The sequence below is a fragment of the Tyto alba genome, unplaced genomic scaffold (assembly GCF_018691265.1).
Source record: "Tyto alba isolate M040663 unplaced genomic scaffold, T.alba_DEE_v4.0 Super-Scaffold_23, whole genome shotgun sequence".
NCBI classification, from domain to species: domain Eukaryota; kingdom Metazoa; phylum Chordata; class Aves; order Strigiformes; family Tytonidae; genus Tyto; species Tyto alba.
In genome coordinates this window covers 6,767,972-6,788,782 of record NW_024881297.1, presented here as the reverse complement: position 1 = coordinate 6,788,782, position 20,811 = coordinate 6,767,972, and the positions used below count along the sequence as shown (strand labels likewise).

General features: G+C 43.8%; 1 protein-coding gene across 9 annotated transcripts in view; it reads right to left on the bottom strand.

Annotated features, from left to right (window-relative positions):
* Positions 1 to 20,811, bottom strand: part of SEC31A (SEC31 homolog A, COPII coat complex component) — a 45,410-nt gene that overhangs the window by 18,680 nt on the left and 5,919 nt on the right. For all 9 annotated transcript variants that reach the window (XM_042796435.1, XM_042796437.1, XM_042796438.1 and 6 more), the window contains exons 6-20: positions 19,951 to 20,046; positions 17,901 to 18,041; positions 16,466 to 16,608; positions 15,359 to 15,458; positions 14,147 to 14,308; positions 13,801 to 13,953; positions 12,102 to 12,317; positions 11,425 to 11,499; positions 8,174 to 8,224; positions 7,323 to 7,400; positions 6,222 to 6,297; positions 5,416 to 5,594; positions 3,364 to 3,490; positions 2,218 to 2,363; positions 244 to 417 (exon numbers count right to left, since the gene is read on the bottom strand). In XM_042796435.1, the coding sequence (XP_042652369.1) occupies positions 244 to 417; positions 2,218 to 2,363; positions 3,364 to 3,490; positions 5,416 to 5,594; positions 6,222 to 6,297; positions 7,323 to 7,400; positions 8,174 to 8,224; positions 11,425 to 11,499; positions 12,102 to 12,317; positions 13,801 to 13,953; positions 14,147 to 14,308; positions 15,359 to 15,458; positions 16,466 to 16,608; positions 17,901 to 18,041; positions 19,951 to 20,046 (1,917 nt within the window). The remainder of the gene's footprint in view (positions 1 to 243; positions 418 to 2,217; positions 2,364 to 3,363; positions 3,491 to 5,415; positions 5,595 to 6,221; positions 6,298 to 7,322; positions 7,401 to 8,173; positions 8,225 to 11,424; positions 11,500 to 12,101; positions 12,318 to 13,800; positions 13,954 to 14,146; positions 14,309 to 15,358; positions 15,459 to 16,465; positions 16,609 to 17,900; positions 18,042 to 19,950; positions 20,047 to 20,811) is intronic.

Sequence of the window (20,811 nt, the reverse complement as noted above, 5' to 3'; positions counted from 1 at the left end):
CTTGCAGGAGGGACAGCCGGTGGCTGCAAGGGCAAGGGTGTCAAATGAAGAGGGAGAAGAACAAAGCCATGAACTCCCACCAGCTCAGTGAGGCCAAGGCAGGGAGAAAGGAAACAGCCTGTCACACCCCGAGGTGCATTTCAAGTGGCAGTCCTGCTGGCGAGCTGCACCATGCAAAGACCTCTGCTCGAAGTAGCCCTGTTCATACAGAGAGGGGGAGCAAAAAACCTGAAGGCCCTGTACCTGGTTGGTGTTCGCAGGGAGGAAGGTCAAAGCTGCAGCAATGCTGCCCTGGGCAGCCAGGAGGTTGGCGTACTGGCTCATCTTCTCGGCCAAAAGGGCCCCCACAGCATTAGGGTCCACAGCCTGGGTGAGCTGCACGGCTTTGCGCAGGATTACGACTTTCTCTATCAAATCCTGGAAGATCAGGAAAAAAAAAAAAAAAAAAGAAAACAAAAAAAGCCCACAAATGAGGGCAAGGGGTGAAGGAGACCCCAGTTTACGACTGTCACAGAGGGCTGTTCCTCAGGGCAGCCCTGCAGAACCCCTCTCACCCGATGGAAAGCCCAAGCCAAGTGCAGGTTTCCCAGCCAGCTAGAGCTGCACCAAAGGCACAACTTTACCAGCACACGAGAAGATAGAACAGCAACTGTGCACCAAGTGGCTTCTAACAGCAAAGCCAGCAGTGCATCAGGTGGAGTTCAAAGCCTAAAGAACTACTTTTATTAAACATGATTTCAGGGCCCCATCAGCACTGAGCATGTCCACCAAGAGTATGCTTTCATAAAAATATCTGGGGAGAACCACGAGAGCAAATGGAAAACATCATGCCCATCACCACTATTAGTGCTGGGGTGCCACACATTCATTTGCAGCATTTTAGTGTATCAGTTCTTAACCATCTTAATCAAAAGGGTCTAACTGCTTTGGGAAAGTTGTTCATGTTTTTTTGGCTGTTACTGCAAAGATGACATCACCAGGAATGTTCCGTATCTTGCCTTCCTTGCACATCCCCAAATACCAGAGCTGGTCTTGGTTGGGTTTCCTCCTAGTGCTAAGTTACAGGAAACATTTTCTGGACAGTTTTCTCATGTTTTTCTTACTCTCACTGTGTTATACTGGAAGACACTTCAAATATTCATTTGCCAATATTAACATGCAATCCCTCTTTAAAATCTTATATTTAATGAGGGTACCACGTACAGGATTTCAACCATACATCACTAATAAGGACTGTTTACTGACTGTTCAATAATACATTTTTGTTTTTCCCAAAAAATCAGAACTTTGAAAGAGGCCAACAGCTTCTACAAGTTTCATCAATTTCACATCATAGTAAACAAGCAGCCTAATTATGACTTCAACAATATTTTTCAACTTTAGTGTCTGAGAGCAAAGCCATGCAATCAAAATGCAAATTTAAACTGAAGGTAAATTTGTAAATGAAGCCCTCACAATCAAGAAACTGGAAAGTAATTTTAATAATTCAAAACTGGACAGAGCTAATAACGCAAAGTAAACCTCATATAATACTCCAGTTCCTTCAGTTAACTACACAGAGATTCACAGCACTGCCAGGTAACATTACTTTCAGTACTTTCTAAACCTGGTCGTGCAAAGGCCCTGAACAGATGGAAGAAACTAAGATTATACTATAAACCAAATTATTCCGTAATTGCTTCATCTCACTATCATCAATCCTATCACCCCCAAATGTTTGCTATATGCAATTTATTTCACTGCTGGAAACCGAACCCTGTGTGTGCAACCACCTAGACAAAACTCTCATGAGAACCTTCCCAGTTTTCTCTCCATATTTAACTCTAATTTATTAGATTTATTCCCCTGAACATCCAAGCCATCTCCTCCAAAAGCAAAACGTTCAAGTGTTCCCCTGCTGCAAAAGATAAAAGCAGTCAAGGCCCCTTCTTTACCAAAACACTCTAAGCCCTACAACTACCTTTTTACACAAGAAGCATATTAGCAGGACTACCCAAAGAACAGAGGAGACACGTGGGCCATCATACTTCACAACACACTTTCCAGTATCGTATTTCTGTGTTATTCCTATGGAAGCTGCCCCTTCCAGAAGGAAAAGGTTTGCATCCTGAGATACGCACAGCTGTCAGACAGCATCAAAGCTCTACACTAAATCATTTAAGTGCCAAATGATTGCAGTGTGTTACTTCTAAAATCTTTCTTAACAGAATTACCAACCTGAAGGGACAAGGGGCTGTTTCCATCCTGAGCTTTGGTCCAACAAGCAACGAGTTTTTCCACATTGCCGGCACAAATGTAACAGAGACAAGCCTGTGCCTGCAGAATGCTGTCCCCCTCGCTCTCCAGCCTGTTACCCAGGAGGTCTAAGGAAAAAGAGGAACAAAGAAGATGCTGATGAATCACTCTGGTGATCCCTCCATCACTGCTGGGGCTGGGGAAGCCCGAAACGCCTGTTGTGTGCCTGCTCAGCACAGTGAGAAGGGATATTGCCTCTGGGCTCCTTTGGTAAGGACATACTCTGGTGTCCAGCACAGATTATCTCACAGGAGCCCGAGGTGCTTCAGAGACTGTTAATCTCATGGCAGCCAGGACTTGTCAAATGCCTGCAAACCTGAGACACGTCAGAGGGGACGGCCCATCTGCCAACATGACGAAGGACAAGAAGCCAGGGTTCAATCCTCCCCTCCAACACCCACGTTTTGCAGTCCCTCATTTCAGGAGCACAACCCGAGTGTGCAACCAGCCAGGGAACTGCGAGCAACAAAGCTGTGATACTGCTCTGGGCTGACGTTTGCTGAAGTAAGTTGTATAGCTCCCCATGGCTGGCATCTGAGGGGCACAGGGGTGTCAGGCACACAGCTGTTGGCAATATAACTTCCCTATGGGGTAAACCCATCCAGTTCTCTGCCATGCAGCACACATGAGGGCAGGCAAGCTCACTGCCTGTGAAAGATATCAAAATTGCTCTTGGGAAAGACGAGTGAAGCACTTCCCTGAAATATTTCCACTCATGTCCCACACACAAACACTCCAAGACACTGGTCCCTTAGCTGAGACACCTGTCACATCAACATCACCATTACCCATCTAGAAACGGGTAAAAGACCAGCACTATACAGGCAATGCCAGGACACAGCTGCTCGCAGGGGTCTCAGTTTTGTGCTCAGAAAATCAAGGAACAAACCGGGAACACAGCACCCCAGAGGTTCCTCTCCTCATCTGCAACAGGACTGAAGAACTATATTAACCATCAAAGCAGCAAGTGAAGCATGACGATAGTTTAATGGAAGTAAAACAACTATGGCAAAGTGCAGTTTTGCTCTAAGTGGAATAAATGACATCCAGTCTGTAAAGTGTCCTTACCACAAAGGCCTGCAAACTCATCTGGCCCAGCGTACGTGAGCACAGCAGCCAAAGCCTCTCGCCAATTCTGCAGGTCGCATGACTGCACAATCTCTTTCCAGTTCTTTGTTACCACTGCAGTGATGAGCTAGACCAGAAGGAGAGAGACCACAGTTGAGATCTTGGTAGGATTTCCTTTGTTTTTTAGGACACAGCGTAATTTGTCTATTCTATACATGTATTCAAATGTACGCACCCCCACTGTATCCAGGGTCACAGCAGATACTGCACTGAAATTCAACAGCTGCACACGAGTACATTTTACTTCAAAAAGAGTTCAGTGAAAAAAAAAAAAAAATCACAAAACAAGCTCAGATAACACAGACAGCTCAATTATTTTTGCTACAAAATGTGCAAGAAAAGAAGGCACAAATCTCCACAAGCTGGGATTGCTGCAGATGGTTTTCAGCACTGCTTTTGCAGACAAAGATAACATACCAAGTATTTAGCTATAAAAATCTTCTGTAAAATGCCCAGCAAGGGCTATGAATTTTGTTTTGTCAAACTGTTTAATTTGGCTTTAAGCTCTCGGCCTCAGGGTGACTGGGGAGGGGCAGGTGAAAAGGCTGCTTGAAGGAAGAAGCAAATTGGCAGCAATATCAACCTGAGCTGGCCTGCAGTATCCCTACCCTGCACCCAGGCTGCCTGTCCACAAGCCCTCCAGTTTCTTCCATCTCAAACTCTGCCTCCAGTTATTTTCTTTAAGACAAAAGACAGACTTGGCAGCTTTGCTGATATTTAGGGAACAAAGCCCTTGTCACGCCAAGAGTTCAAGCTCAGAAACAGCTGAACAAGCAGTAAGTGTGCAGTTTGGGACCAGAAAAAAAAAAAAACAAAACCAAACCCACACCCAGACAACAAATGCAAGGCCCTAACAAGGTCAACACTCACTTGTTAGCACAGGTACAGATAACTGGTCAGCTCTCCATAAATATACTTTTTTCCCAAAGGATCAACTACAGTGAGGAAATTTTCCATGCACTACAAAATTCTCTCTTGTCTGATCAGGCCACAGGCAGGAGAGAAACTGGGGAAGAAATCCTGCTGAGTCTTAATACTTGACATTTTCCTCTTTTCACTTATCTACTACTAGAAAAGCAAGTTGTTTTTATCTCAAACTGGATCACTGGTGATGACCAGCAAAATCCCACTTACAGATCCCTAGCCTGTGGTGCTTGTGTGCCCTCATTCCCCGAGTGACTGTGCTCTGCAGCCTTCAGCCCTGCTCCAGGAAAGCACTTCAGCACATGCCCATTTAATAGGCTGCCTCCTGCTACTGTATAAAGCTCCCTTCTTTGAGCTAAAAAGTGACCATAAGCAACTTGCACCCCTTCCCTGAAAGCGGCCATCCTTGTCAAACCAATTGCCCTATGCTCTTTTAAGGCCGCTTCTCCTGTTTCATTCCCCTGTGCCTACTTTCTCTTGTCAGTAGTAAAGAAGAAAGATTTAAACGAGCAGCACCAACAATCCTTAGCATTGCAAAAAGCTGAAAAGAGTAATAACCAGCTGGCCATAACATGCTGTCTCCTAGACAAAGGGTGATTGATCTACCCTGGGTGTACTTAGCTCTCTTCTGTGCATGCAGTGAAACAAAGCATCAGCAAAATCTGTTAAGACTGATCACAGGTAGAAATCAACATAATGCTGCTGGCACTGAGCTCCAATCACGTGCACCTCTTGAAAAAAGTGACAAGGTAACAGACTGAAATGTGTGCTGCTTAGGATATTTATCAGTGACAATCTACTAGTACGTATGCAACTCAGAGACACTGGAGCCAAAGTAGAAAATACTCTTCTCATGTACTGATAGCCAGGTAGCGTGCTGCTTCTCTCCTTATCAATGCATTAAAAAGAATAACAGAAATCCTTCTGCTCTGAGACCTTCCGGATGACTTGAATATTTATTAGCTTCTCACAGAAATAAACCTATGAAATGGCAAGAAAACTTTTACAGTGAAAAAGCGAGTCGCCAAAGGCCTACATGCATGCTGTTGCTTAACTGAAAAAACATACCCTGGTAATTTTGCTCTGCATCTTAGCAAAGTACTTCTCCTGTGTCCTAGAAAGCAGCTCTTGTCCGCCTGAGATGGCCAAGATAATGGCATCAGCCATACGGTTATCGTGCAAGCAGAGATCTACCGCGCTCTCAAAGTTACCCGTCAGCAAAGCCTGGGTAATCAAACCATCCACATCTGCAACAAGAGAGAAGTGCATTTTCAAATGATGGCACAAAAGTCACTTAAATACGCAACAGCGGGTGATTCTGCCCAACTGTACAACACTGGGCAAAGCTCTCTGCAAAACAGCCTGCTCCAGGCAGGTACTTACAGGGGTGCTCAAGTTCACCTCCAGTCTCAAGCACACTGCCGTCACAGCTGCACCAGGTGGGGCACTATCAAGCATCACTTCCCTTGCTGCAGGGCAAGATGCTAGAGGTCTAAATGACCTCTGAAGCAACTACCCTGCACACAGTGCCAGAAACAAAATCAAACCCAGACAGGGGTCAGTGCCTTCTGTGTTATTTAAGATCCCCTGGGAATTTCTGTAGAAACAGTGACATGAGGACTTCATGCCTGATCAGGTGTGTTCTTGTATATCAGAAATCACTCAGAGCAGCTGCATTTCAGCAACGGGGTATACAAATGCTTCCCCCTAAAGCAGTTGTATTTTCAAGTGCCTCAAGACTGCTGTAAAATGAATGGAGAGGTCACAATAATCCTTCACAATCTGTGCAGAAATTGCCTTCTCATGGGGACAGCAGTACCAACATCAGTATTTATACATATCAGCACATACAGTGAAATCAGTATCAAGGTTACCTCCATTAACAGAGATGTTAAATGTCATCTTAGCAGATCCTAAATCTTCAGTTTCTTGCTTATGGTCCTTTACCCTCTAAGAGCAAGGAAAAACATAATTTTTGAGATTATGTAAACACTTGGAATATACACACACATTTAAAGAAAACATGACTCTTGCATTACAAGTTAAAGACAGACCTTCAGACTACCAGTCACCAAGCATAGGTCTGAGCACAGGGAGCATAGGTAGTTTTGAGCTAACTGCTCAAACTCTAACCCAAAAGAGAGACTGAGAAAATGGGAGAGAACGAAGCTGGCCTGTTCACACAGTGATACTAGCATTTTCAGTGCTATTAACCTCACATGGCAGAGGTTCTTAGTTTCTAATTATAGAACTGTCCCTGTATTTAAAACACAGGGCTGAAAACAGTGCTGCTCAAATGAATGGAAATGAAGAAAAATCCCAAAGGCAGATGTGGTGGAGCACAAACTGCCCGTGATAAATCTGGCTGAACTGTTGCAACAGACATTTGTAAGGCAGCTAGCTACCAAAGCCTTGACACTCGCTGTTTAGGTGCAAAGGAGATGGATGGCACTGTGGTGTTGGTGGGAGCAATGTAGAGAACAAACGTTCCCCCTCTCCCCCAGTACCACAGCTGCATCTCTGCAAAGGGTTACACCTTGACACAGGGTAGCAATAAGCTAACACCTTGGCGATAATCAACCAGAGAGAAGGAAGAAAGGAATGAGGAAAGGGATGAAGGGGAAGGGACGAAAAAAAAAAAAAGGAATGCATTAGAGTTGTGGCAGCAGATCATTTAGTACATGTTAGGGAAACAGAGTGAAAATTATGGCCAAATAACATCCCCAAGTCTGGTGCCAACTGGACTGTTACAAAACAAGCTTATTCTTCATTGCCACCAGAATCTAGCCATATGTCTGAGGCTGATGAGACAGTCTCAAGCAACTTAACCAGAGCCCACATTTTACTCATTCTAAGTAACTTCTATTTCCATACAACCTCAGCACTAGGAAAAGGCAACAGAATGAAAAGCTCTTAATAGTAACAAAGTAAATATGCAGTAGGTCAACAGGGTTAGTCTAGAGGGCAACAGATACCTCTCTCAAGATCTGCTCCTCTGTAGCCTGGCCTTCATCCTCCTCGTTTGGCACAGATTCATCAGATTCTGCAAGAGTCTTCAGCAGAGAGAAGATGCCGTAAAAAAACAAAGCCATCAAAAGAGGAAGAAATACTATGCAATGCAGAGCCCCCTCTCCACCTCTCCACCAATAGCCTGAATCAGACTGCAAATCACAGAAATGCATTGGCAACATACGCTCGAGTACAACAAACACGGCAGAGGCCCTCTGTTTCCTTGTTCTTTGTTTGCATCTCAGCTGCCTCAAAACATGCAGCAAAACTTCACTTCCCCATTAGGCAACTACTGGTGACATCCAAAATGACTATGGCAGAAAAAGAAATGCAGTCCCCCTCATTGTAGACTCAGGCCATCGCAATTACAAGGGGCAATGCCTGAACTGTATCACCCTTGCAGGGAAGTGTTGTGGAACCACAATCAGACCTGCTTTTTTTTTTTTAAAGCCTGGGGAAGGTGCTGCTCTTGAAACCAGCTGCCAGGCAGCAAGGCTCTGCCCTACCTCAAAGCGTCACAGCGGGGCAAGACACAGGCAGCAAAAAGGAAAGGTGGAGGGACATCACTGAGAACCTGAACTAAAAACCTGTGACTGAGAGCCCTCCCCTGGGAAAGAGGGAGATATGTGAGTGGAAAAAAGTAGCTGCTTTTTTTAAAAAGTGCCTTCATCCTACTGAATGTAGGAACTTGTCATATGCTGGGTTATTTGTGACTTACTGTGGGACAGCTACCAAGTGGAAAGAAAAATTATTCCTACTTTGCACATTACCATGGCATTATAAAACTAGACAGAGTTGTACACATGTGTTTGCTTACCCCTCCTGAGTCACCGTCTGGACGACCCTCTTTATTCAGAGCAAACGCAATCTAGAAAGCAACCGAGATTTAAGTGCGTGCCTTTTTATTCTGGAGAGGCAGACCTCTCACTGATCTCTCAGACTGCAGAACTAGCACACGTAGCTAATATGTTGCTTGCAGAACAGTTAACATGAAACTAAAGCCATTTCCATTCCCAGCCTGGCAATGGATTTACTGCTAAGCCCCCTGCACCCCAAGCTCTGATGGAAACAATAGCTCCTCTATGCCTTTAAACCTTTAACTGTTGACTCAAGAGCCTCAAACCTCACTAGCACTGCTGGAAACCACAGTAATAAAAAATATTATCAGAGCATGCAGGATAAAACCCTCTGTCTGCTCCGGTTAGAGAAAATGAAGCAGTGACAATCCTTGTGAAGCAGCGAGCCTGTCATGAAGCTGTGGTTTCAAGCACAGCAGGCATATGGCTGTAGGCTCGGATTTTCCAGGGTATGGAAGAGTTAAAATACCTAGCTTTTACTGCTTTACAATGTGAATCTGGAGTCATGATTTAATTAGAACCTCCAAACCTACCAATTTAATGTACAGAGTTTAGAATGCATGTAGAGAATATATTAGTTGGGCATCGAGGAGCCTGGGTTTCCCAATGCTGCTAAAGTTATCTATTGCTTTTAGTATTGCAAGCTTTATTTTATCCTTGCAGGCAGGTTTTCACAAAAAGCTGAGCTCAAATTGCTGGAGATCGTTTTCTCTTTCTTTTTTAACCATTAGTTTACAATAGAAAGGAGAAATCCAGGATTTGACTTGCACATGAGAATCACAGGTTTTAAGAAGACAAAAATAAATCACCATGTTCTTAACAGCTTATCCCAAGAAGCTAAAAGCTGTGACCATTTTTTTACGTTCCTTACCCTACCAGTAACACAAAAAACACGTTGTGATTTAGTGAGTTTATCATCTGGGTATCACGACTTGCCAGACGAGCTGTCCTCTATTGTTTCCTGACTCTAAAAAGCATGGATTCAACTTCAACATGGAATGCTTTGTTGAAAAACAGCTACATAAAAACATGACCTTGCAGCTCCCCTCATCCGTTCCTCAAATGCTGAAATAATGGGGTAGGTCCAGCATTTCAGGCCACTCAGGACACTCAATTCAGCTAGGCCCACTTCCCCAGCTTCTCCCCATCTACAGGGCATATCAAACCCAGAGCAACAGTGGAAGTGGGCTCCAGTCTGCATGAGGCTGCTCTGCAGGATCACTACTAAATTTTAACTGGATTTTTCTAATTGCTATCTGCTTTTCAAAAACAGGATTTCCCTTGCTGTGTTTGCCTTTGACTCATGTAACAAAAATTTAGAAGCTGAGGACAGACTTAGCAAAAACATTACTTTTTCTGTAATCGTAACAGGCTTGCCCTGGAGACCATTTAAATTGTAATGATAATGGTATTTTTCTGGAGCCAATCTTTGAAAATAAAACATTAATTTGATACAATGAAAATGAGTCAAACATTCAAATCTACTGAATCAGAACTAAAGAAATACTAGAGAGTTCCTGGGTACAGCACTGACAGCAACAGAGAGCCAACATGCACAGCAGATATCACCCTGTAACACCAAGATAAGAATCTTCTTCCAACTTGGAAGAACGCTCTATAACACATCTTAAGAGATGTGCAAGTTGCTTCCTCAGAATCCAAATTTTGCCTTTCCAAATGTAAACAAGTTTGATCTTCGCTTTTTTTTTTGTGTAAAAATGAATGATGTTCCACACAAAAATCAAGGACTAGTCTAGCTTTTCCAAGGTAGTCAATGAAACCCTGAAAATAGCTTTTATGTTCCTCAACCAGAAAGCATAAAAACATATCAGATTCCACGATGCTACAGTAGTAGGATGTCACATGAAGTTACACGAACAGCTCGAACCAACGAGTATCAAAGCTTCTCGAGGGGTAAGAATTTCAGATCAACACTGAACAGTCAGATGCAGGCACGCCTCTGAAGTCTGTTTTGAAATTTTAATTGAACATCCATATTTCAAGATGATGATGTAGCTAATAAAAAATCGTGACAAAGCAAACTGCTTGCTCTACGAATAATGAAGTTACTCACGAGTTGTTTATCTAGACAAAATTTAAAGAGCAGAGGGAGATTTCTAGTGTCCTTTGGAACAAAGGAATTCCTTAAATAACACAGCTATTCAAGTCAGTCATGCTCCAACAGCGGCCCCAGCACCATGGGTAACAGTTGTATTATGGATATTAAGAGAGCTGCAGCACTAACAAATACTATCTGCTGGGAAACGCACCAAAAACAATGTTGTATAAAAATGTTTATTGTATCGAATAGCCTGGGGATACTGGCAATTGTTATTCCAGTCCCACAGGTAAATGAGTACTTCAACCATTGTAAGGAACTAATGCCTCAAACATTCACCAACACAGAAAACTTTGACAAGCTGTGGCCTTTGTGATTAGTCTAAGGAATGCCACCCAAGGAAGTGCAGAGTGTATCGAAGGATGCACGGCTTCACTCCCTTGAGGCTCTATTGCCAAACTCCTTAGATAAGCCTCAGAGGAGGGAAACGTGGATGGAGTGAAACCATATGTTCATGTTAAAGGACTGGTAAGAGATAAATAACCAGCACCAGATGGACCTCAGCAAAAACTGAGGAAAAAATAAGGGGGAGGGCAAGCACGACCACTGACTCAGTTGAACAAGGGTGTTGGTGCACCCCATTCCCCCTCAATGCATGTGCAGAACCCATGCTCCACCTTTTCCTCGTCTCTCATGGAAATGGGTTCAAGGGATGCCTGCCTCTCTTGGTCTAGTATGCTAACCAGCTGATAAAGATGAACTTAAAAGGCAACAGAAAACTTTTCAGGGTGTGTACGCACCACCCATGATTTCCAGACCTGAGACAACGCTGGAACCTGAGGTGGTGACCAAACTCTTTTCTCCTTTCCTTTCATTTTCTTTCTTATAGATTTATCAGTAAGCAACCACACTGCCTACTATCCTTTTCCAAGTTTAAGTTGTTTCTACTGCAAGTAAAACATTTTAACCAGTCATTTGGTGTCGTTTCACCTTAATTTAACCCGAGGGGATCACAGAACCTTTACAACTCCCTGGGCTCCCAGTCCTTATTGTAACAACCATACATGCCATCGTCAACATTTTAGGGTGTACTCTGTGGATACATCCATCAGGAAAGCATTTAACACATGCACAGCTTCCAGGCACATTTACCTTCTTCCTCAGATCATCCTTCCTGTATCCCAAGAGCTCTAGGTATTTAACACGTGAATCTTCTTCAAAGTTCACCTTTAAAAAACGAAAGTTAAAAAAATACATTGCAATTCACAATTTTTCATTTTCTCCCTTACTGGCTTTTTACTTGACTGGCACAAATTTCCCCGTGACAGCTGGTGACTGTGGAGATCGAGTGTAATATAAAAGAGAACTGAAAAAGCTTTCAGTGACTTGGGCACCCAAGCAGGTAGGCAAGGCTTCAATCTGGTTATTATAGGTGACCAACCTGCTCATCTGCTTTACTTGGAAAGCTCTAAATGATCATAGCACGCAGCAAAAAGCACATCTAGAGCTATCTCAAAGCTTTATCCCTTCTCACCAGTTCCCTATGCAAAGATATACTGATGGGGGATGTTACAAAAAAAACACAGGATACCTTCCTACAAGCCTTGGCTTCTGCTGATTCTCACAAACCCCAAACACCCCTGGCCCCTAAGACCCTCTCTCTTCTGGTGGGCCACCTCCAACACCGGCTTACGGGCACTATTCCCACAGCCTACACTTTTGGTTCCCAGCATCTCTTCTGCTGAAGCACCATAATGCGCAGAGGAAACCATTTCTGTACTGGCTTTCTGAGTCAGTGGGGAATTCCTGAACTGCCGTTATCCTGTTACCTTTAAGAAGGCCCACACGTTTTTCTCAAAGTCAGCCTGGGCCACGTCGATCTTCTTCTGGCAGTAGCTGACAAAGCCTTCAGACTGCACAGCCTCCTGCAGCTGGTTCGAGCGGGCCAGGAGCTCCTTCTCTGTAACAACCTGGCTCACGTAGACCTGGTGATGCTGCTGCTGCTCAGACTTGGCATTCTCAAACGTAACCAGCTTGCCTCCAAACTGGAATTGAGGCACACATGCAGCATGTAAAAATAGAAGTATACAATGGAAAACCATGCACTTGATTTTATACAGTGTATAGACGCTTACTGTCCAAAGGACAAACATTCTTGACATCAACTCACTGATTTTTTTTTTTTTTTTTTTTTTTCCACACCCCATATTTCTAAGCGTGTAAGGAGCTTGCTGGATAAGTGGGTGCACTTTTAATACGATTAATGAGCACAGTTACTCCTGCGCCTGTTTTTTCTCAGGTAGAAGACTGACTAGAAACTGAGAATTCTGAGAATTAGAGCTGTTGGTCTGTACAGCATCCAGCACAAACAGAGTCTCTCATGATATTGCAATGTAATTACCAAAGAAATCTATGCATCATTAAATAAATGGTCAAGCATGATGTTTGCCCTGCTCTTGGCAGGGTGTTTACCAGTTAAAAGCCTACCAAGAGATGGGCAGTAAGCTGTGTCATCATTTGGAGAGAAGTGAAATCAAGAGAAAAAAACAATTAGAAGGGGCTTATAATATTTCATTCTATAGCTCAAAGTTAATTTACACAGGCCAGTCTGATAAATGACAATGTCTACATTACAAAAAGCAAAAAGCCTAGCCAATAAAAGGACTGATAGCTTGCTCCTGGAAAGCCAGGACAAATATGGGAATAAGCACCATTATAAAATGAAACACCAGCCAGTGGCTAGGCAACTTCTCTTTGATGGAAGAAAACTGCATTTAATTTGTGTATCGCATCATGAATAAGCAGACAATAAGATGCTGAAAACTGAGCAGTATTTTGGCAATGAAATTCATTTCAAGTGGACAGGCTAAGATCTTCAGGAGATGCTTAAGAAATGGCCTGTGGATCTAGAAAATAAGCCAAAGGAGCCAAAAAGCAGACGACTTTGCTCTGACATAAAGCAGGGCCTTGACATCCTCTCACCCGACTCCTCTGCAAATCAACCAGCCATGGAGAAGCCTAGTCCTGGGCTGCTACAGCAACTCATGCTACCTTGACCAGAGCTAACCTGAGTATTCTCCACCTCACTGACTCACCTAATAGCTTCAAACTGCACTCAAGTCTCAGATACCTGCCCAGTTTGGTCCCATTCCCCGCTTCCCAATGTATATTTGTTTATTCCAAAGCAAGTATTGAACAGAAATAAAAGCAAATCTCTAATCCCAAATCAGAAAGAAACAAGTGCCTGTTTCTTCAGAAACTTTCAACAGAAGAAAGTACCTGTTGGCAACACAACACCTCCTTGTTTCTTTTTCCCCAATCATTTCTGTCACGCTTTTGCTGTCTTGCTGTCCCCAAGCGCCCAGTCTGGAAGCTGCTGCAAGCATCTCCCACCACGACAACAAACAGGGGAAGTTCTCCCAATGTGGAGCGCAACACTGAACTCTCCTCTTCCTAAAGTGTTTTTCAGGTGCCACACCATCTCCCCCCAAGCCTGGCCATCCATGCCCAGTCTTATCTCCTGCTTACCGAGAATGATGCTCCCACCGGTCGTCGGATCCATTTGGGTGGTTTCTTTAAGGGCAAAATGACACTCTGTGGGGTGGTCTGCTGGGGAAGCTGCAAGGGTGGGAGGGGCTGTCCTGTACCAAACGGATCAAGGTTCCCAAAAGACGATGAAAGCTTTGATAACAAAAGGGGGAAAATAACAACAGAAGTGACATATCTCCAACAAACTAAACACCAGCATTTATTTGCATCAGATTGGTACTCATGTAAGCAGGGCTGCACACAGCCACTGAAAACTTCCTGTGAGCCCATGTTTTTTTCCCCCCCCTCTTTCTGTCCGTATTCTTTGCTGAACATTTTTCAATACCTGATCAACTTGCTTCTGCCTCAAGCCATCTGTGCTTCCTCCCATGATGGAGTAAACACTGATCCGCCCGTCGAATGAAGCCGCAGACAAGACAGCAGGGTTTCTGGGACACCACTGGATATCAAAGCACCACTGTGTATTTGTGGGCAACTCATATAGCACCTGGGCAGCAAAAACAAGTCCAACAAATCAGAGCTTTTACAGAGCACCATATCCAACAGCAACAATTCTCCTGCCTGCCCTGAGACTGGTATGCTCTTTTTGCTCCCCAGCAGCCTCCATTACTGTACACACTAACAGTGGGCAAACCCTGACATTCACCAAACGGGAGATTATCACACACAGCTGCTTAATTTCCTTCTCCTCCCTTTCTATCTTCTGTTTAATCCACACAGGACAAACTACGCAGGCAGAGCATGTCTGTGCTGTCCCACTGCAAGCTATGAGCTGCTGCTGATATTCATGTTAGCTCATCCAGAGCTAATCTGAGTATCTCTACACACTACATGGAGACATATCCAGGCTCCAAAGTAAGTCTGTTTTCACAGGAAAATTGGAAAAGTTCAAATCTGCACTCTGGGCAGACAGTCTCTCCTGCCCTGGAACAGACAAGACCACCACTGCAGCAGACATTTAACCATAAGCTAGGAAAAACTCAAAGAGCAAAATGATAACTGCCTTGCTGTCTTCCAGGAAACTGTTTTTTATTTTTAATAAAAACATGTATGATTCATCCACATGTAAGGTCTTCTTAACAGCACAGGATCCAGCTCAGATAACTCATTTACCACCCCACAGCTTTTGCACTTTTGGGCCAACATCTGAATTCTAGAAACACTTCTCACTCTGTCCTCCAAGATTATTGCCCACTGTAGGCAAGGAGCCCTCCCTATGGTCCAGGGGCAAACACTCAAGTTGTCTGAAAAAAGGATCTGCATCCTCTCCGAAAGGTATCCCCAGGCCCAAAAGTGCAGGGTGGGAACAGATTCAAGTGGCTCTTACTGATCTGCCCCTATTGTAGCAACCTACAAAATCTCTCTGGTCTAGATAAAAGTTCTTACACTTACAGAAGCAGAAAGGCAATTGCAACAGTAATTCAGCTACACTGAGCCCAGACCAAGACAGTAGGAAGCAAATACTTAAGTACACCTGCTTTGCATGTGACACTGCGCCACCTCTGAACAGAGATTTTAAGTGGTGTGCATATAATACCTCGCCCGTGTTAGGGTTGGAGCAGAGAATTTTAGCATCCTTCCCACAGCTTAGCAGCAGCTCTGAATCCGCCATACTCCAAGCAATGGCCAATATACCCCTGGGTGAAAAGACACAACCAAAAAAAGTTTAATGTAAACACAAACTGGTGATAAATACAGCATATTTATAGGTTGAGTTTCTACATTAGCTGAGCATTCCACCTCAAAATGCCCTCTCCACTTCTTTCTCTTACAAGAGGAGAAATTTTTCAATGTTATCAGCACTTTATTTGTTGACATAGATGCTATTTTCTGCATGAAAAGCATAAAGGTGAAGTCATCATTGTATCTGAAAATTAAATGCAAGAGCCATGTGGGAGAACCTGAACACTGCTGTAAAGAAATGGTTTGTTTGCCTGCAGCATCACTAACATACAGTGTGCAAACCTGTAGGTAGGGTTGGTGACTATGAAGTTTGTCAGCTTCCTTTTATTAGTAGGAGATTCACGTCAGCAGAACCACTAGCAACAGTTTTGGTAGAAGCCACAAGACAGACTTATTGCTCTTCTGTCCTCCCTTAAACCAAGTGCTGGTTTGGGACAATAAGGAGAGTTTCACTAACAACTGAGGAGGAGCAAAGATTTAACAAACTCCTTCCTTGCACCCAAATTTAAGGCATTTAGGCAATAGAGGGGCAGAGAGACTGTGCATGTCCACATGTGAGGATGTGCCCAGGTGCACCTTCAGTCCATTATTCACACCAAATTAACTACCACTAACTCTTTGCAGCTCAGCTCTCTCTTCCCAAAAAGTACATAAACAATTTAGCAACTTCAGTGTTTCAGCAGGATGGTGTGGTTTTTTTTTTTTTTTTTTTTTTTTTTTTTTTTTTTTTTATTTTGGGGCCTGTTCCCCTCAAACCAGACCCTAAAAAAGAAAAGCCTTTCAGGACACAGGGTTGGCCAATCAGCAAGCCAGCATATAACAGTGCCTGCCGCTGGAATCCAGCGTCCTCCAACTAAGTGAGCCTTCACAGGGAACTAAGCAAGGAGTGAGATGTACAAACTGGCAGGCAGTCACCAACAGTGCAAACACCGTGGAGCAGCAGGCTATGCAAGACTCATACCTTGTATGGCTTTCTAGAACGCGAAGTGGCGAGGAGGCAAATCTTAGGTCCCACATCTGAATCACAGGCAACCTGTCATCCTCCGAGGCCAGAACCATCTGGGTAGCAACATCAGGGTGCCATGCCAGGCCTGAGCAGTGCATCTGAGGGACAGCAACATTGTGCCACAACACAAAATAACTTAGCAGCACAAAAGGACAAAAACCAACTAGCTTAAATATGTCTACATGCATGATAAAACGCAGCTGTGAGGGAATTTGCAGCTGTGTTTCTGGTCATTATTTCTAACTGCATTCAGATTGGAATGCTCTCTTCATTTTTGTGAGTGAAGAGAGTTTCTCAAGGTCCTCTCAAAGAGATGACTTCGTACTATCTTGCTCACAGTCCTATGTTTTAATGTAAGAAAACTGTAAAGGCCTCTGTACAAACCTCTTTAGTATTTTTATTGATATTTTAATAAAAGCCATCATTAGGCAGAGGTCATTGTCATGTGAACACTGCATAACTAGACTACAATCACATAATGAAGACAGCCTACAGTGCTGCTGTTATGTTAGGCAACAAATACCTGAAACACTGAGTTATACAGTTTATCAGAGTAAGAGTGCAGTGACCAAGCAGCTACTTCAGGAGCACCCATCTGTAAATTTCTTTTTGAACTCCTGCTACATCTTCGAAGTTCATTATAGCAATACTCCATTTAAAATATACAGAATTATACAAATATGTCACTCTCCACAAGTTCAACAGGCTCTTTTTTACATTTACATTGCCTGAGGAGCAGGTGTGGTTGTTGGAATTATACAAGGCAGCGCCTCCTGTAATCCACTCAACAGCAACACTCTGCAGCCCTCACCACCAGAGCCTGCCCTCCCCAAGCTCAGCTCCAGCCTGCTCCCATACCCACCTCCAGACCAGCAGAAGCACCTGCCCCAGCTCCATCAGTCACCAGTGTCCTGCCAGGGATCAGCCCTTGTGCTCATCCCACCTGTGGTGCCAAGGAGGAAGCCCTCTCTGCCTGAGCACTAAGTTACCAAGTCACCTGCTCTGAGAAACTAAATGTGCTCACCTGGAGCACATCAGCATCAACCTCATCCCTCCAGCACACAAAACGTAATTTCTGACTAGCTGAACAAAAATCTTCCTGTGGCAGCCCCAAACAGATCAATAACAGCTTTCTCCAAGCTAACTTATCACTCCAATAGGAAACCTGAGTGCCTTGCCTTGCTTCAATCCACATCTGCCTATTTTAGTTTAAAATGCTGACAATCCATCTGCATATACACAGACTTTTAAGAGAAAGCATTAGATATTTAGCACGTTGTAGAAAACTGGGCCAGGCACCCATATCTTTATGCCACGGAAGAAGGGGTGCTATGACCTGTCCCCACACCTCTCCACAAGTGCTCGTGCAGCCACGCAAGGGCTAACTCACCCGGTTGTTGTGGTCACTGACTTTGATGATGGGCTCGTTCTTCCTGAGATCCCACACAGTAGCTCGGCCGCTGGGGCTGGCGGACGCCAAGATGTGCTGGACTTGCCTGTTCCATGCAATGCAGCTGATGTCCTCGAGAGGCTGTCATGCACACAGAACAGCCTGTCACAACCTTTCCAAATAGAAGACTCAAAACCTGTCATTTTCAGGGCTTGCTAAATGACAAATCTGCAAGGAGACACATCCCAGGTACTGTGTGTCTTCCGGTTCCCTATGTACAGGGGTAGCCTGAAAACCCCAACTTATAAGCTGCTAGTATTTCTCTGTAAAATTTGCATTTTCTGCTTTACAATACGATACATTCATCGCTTAAAGACTAAGCACATCTGTCTTCAGGAACAGACAATTACTCCATGAAAGTACATCCGGGTATATGAACAGCCCTTTTGCCATAGATTATTAGGTTTTGACTTAAAAAAAGTCTGCTTGAAGGAATTCCGTGGGGTTTTTTTTATTCCCCCCAACTGCTTATTTTTAGCCTGAGACTTAAAAGCAATGTTAACCCAGTCCCTGTTGCATTATTATTTCCAGCTGTCATTAACCATATGGACTAAAACATTTCCTAGCCAAAAAAATTACTGTTAGACATAAAAAAATCCTCTACAGGGATCTTTAAGGTGAGTTAGTTAAAGCCCACATGGTAATAGCTGACTCAGACTAAGCAAAGTATCTAAACCCACAGAGTTTAAACTAAAAATCTTGAAACTGAAGATTACTTCTCACCCTATTTCCTCACTTTGTTGTCTCCAAATTATCGTGCAGCAAAAAAGCCCTCTTCCAGTAACCACACACTTCTTGTACAATTTTAACAGCTACAGAAACCTTCATCCTATTCTTCTATCTCCTTCACAAGGTACAAAAGGCTATTGCTCTTCCCCATAGATCTTCTTTACAAGACACAGGCTAAACGCTAGCCCTTAAGTACAGTAATTAAACACTCCCTGAAACCCATGAAGGTAACTGCCAAACCTACTGCTTCATCTTGTGAGTCCTCAGTAGCTGCTTTTTATCTTCCTCCTATTTTCCTCAATCTGTACCTTCACGATCTTCAGATTCATGCATGCAGCAGAAGACTAGAAGATGTCAATGGTTACGGATATTTAAAAGAGGTGTAATTTGAGAGACTTGGCTTATTATTACTTGTTGCTTGATAAAATGTAGCCTTTCTCAAAGACTAAGGGGACACTTCAGCTTTCCCTGGACAAACACAATTTTTTAAAAACTAAAATCCCACCATATGAGAACATGAATCAACTGCTTGTGCACCCAGCCACAACCGCAGGTCTGTTGTGGATAAACAGGACTGCACATCCAGGGTTGCTGCATGGGCAGCAGAGCAAACCGCCTAGCCCATGGACCTGTGCATGCTTGCACTTAAAGGCACAGCCAGGAAACCACACTCCAGGGGCTAGAAAAGCAGCATCATCCAATCACCCTTGGATGGAGCTGGGAAAAAAAAGTAAAAAAAGAAATCACAGCTAGACACAAAGTCTGGCAAAATAATGCTGTCACGACTGACTTCCTTCCAAAAGCATTCATTGAAAGCTACCTACACTGTCGGTCAGACAGTACTGTCCTTAAGGACATGGGCTCCTGCCATATGCTTTCAGTCACAGGCATGGCACAAAGAGGAAAATCTCAAACCCTAATGGGGTAACATGTTACAAAAATTAAGTACCAATAGAAAACCTATTTTTGTTGGCCTTCAAGAAAGCCATTGGAGAACAACACGCAGAAAGATATTTTTATTTATTTTGATATGGAGAGATCCGTTGTACCACCCCTTAAGGACTGTATCTAACATTGCCAGAAGCGTACCTCATGGTTAACTACGATTAACTGCTACCCAAGTTAGACTTCAAAAGGCTTTTTTTCCTGCCCTCCCCTTGAGACAGCTTTAAATCTATAGGTTTCAATGAGCTCTCAACTTAGGTGGCATGTATATTTTTTGTTAGTCTGCTCTGCAGTATTTAAAATACAAATCTGGTACCTGTGTCTTCACTCCTGGTGTCATTGGTGTGGCAAAATTGTTCAAGTCCCAGATATAGATTTCAGACTCATTAGCACCAGAGGCCACCAGATTAGTCTGTAAGACACGTTAATAAACGTTAAGAGTATTTTCAGCATCAGCTTTCAGTCTTAGTTGTTGGGAGGCATCACATCCGCAGAACTGTGCCAATTTCTCCTATCACCTCAGAATATAGACTTTGGCTCACACAGAGCAGCTTAGAGAAAAAAAGTTGTGTTTTTTTTTTTTTTATTTGAGATTGAAACTAAGTTAATTAAAAATATCCATACAGTGCACCAGACTGGCATGTCAAGACCATAATTCCTGTTTTGTGGAGTGCTCCTCCACTGCACGGCAAATACCCATGAGGAGGCTGCCGGTGAGTGGAAAGCAGCAACACCTCCAGGAGGAAGAAGTGGTGCTGCAGCTACTGCCAGCAGAGAGAGCACTGCAGGGCAGACCACGACCCATGGGGCTGGCTGGAAGGAGTGTGGCATTTGTGCCTCCTGCAGCACAGAGAGCACCCTGCACAGAAGGAGTGCCATCATCCAGAGCAATCCTGCTTCTGGGATGCAAAAGGCCAGGCAGGGCAACATGAGCTGAGCGCAGAGCACCCTTTGATCACATCCCACAGCTGGTGACAAGCAAGTCCCCACTTCATGTTGGGCAGAAAGGGAAAGGAAGCGATTCAGAGAGGACACAATGAACACAGGGTGGCCTTGCTGAAAGCAAGTGTGCAGGGACAGAAGAGCTATTTAGGAAACAAGTTCAACTGAATTCTCACACAGCTGGTGGGGACAAGGAAAAACCAACCCACTGTATCTATAAGGAAGTAAATGCTCA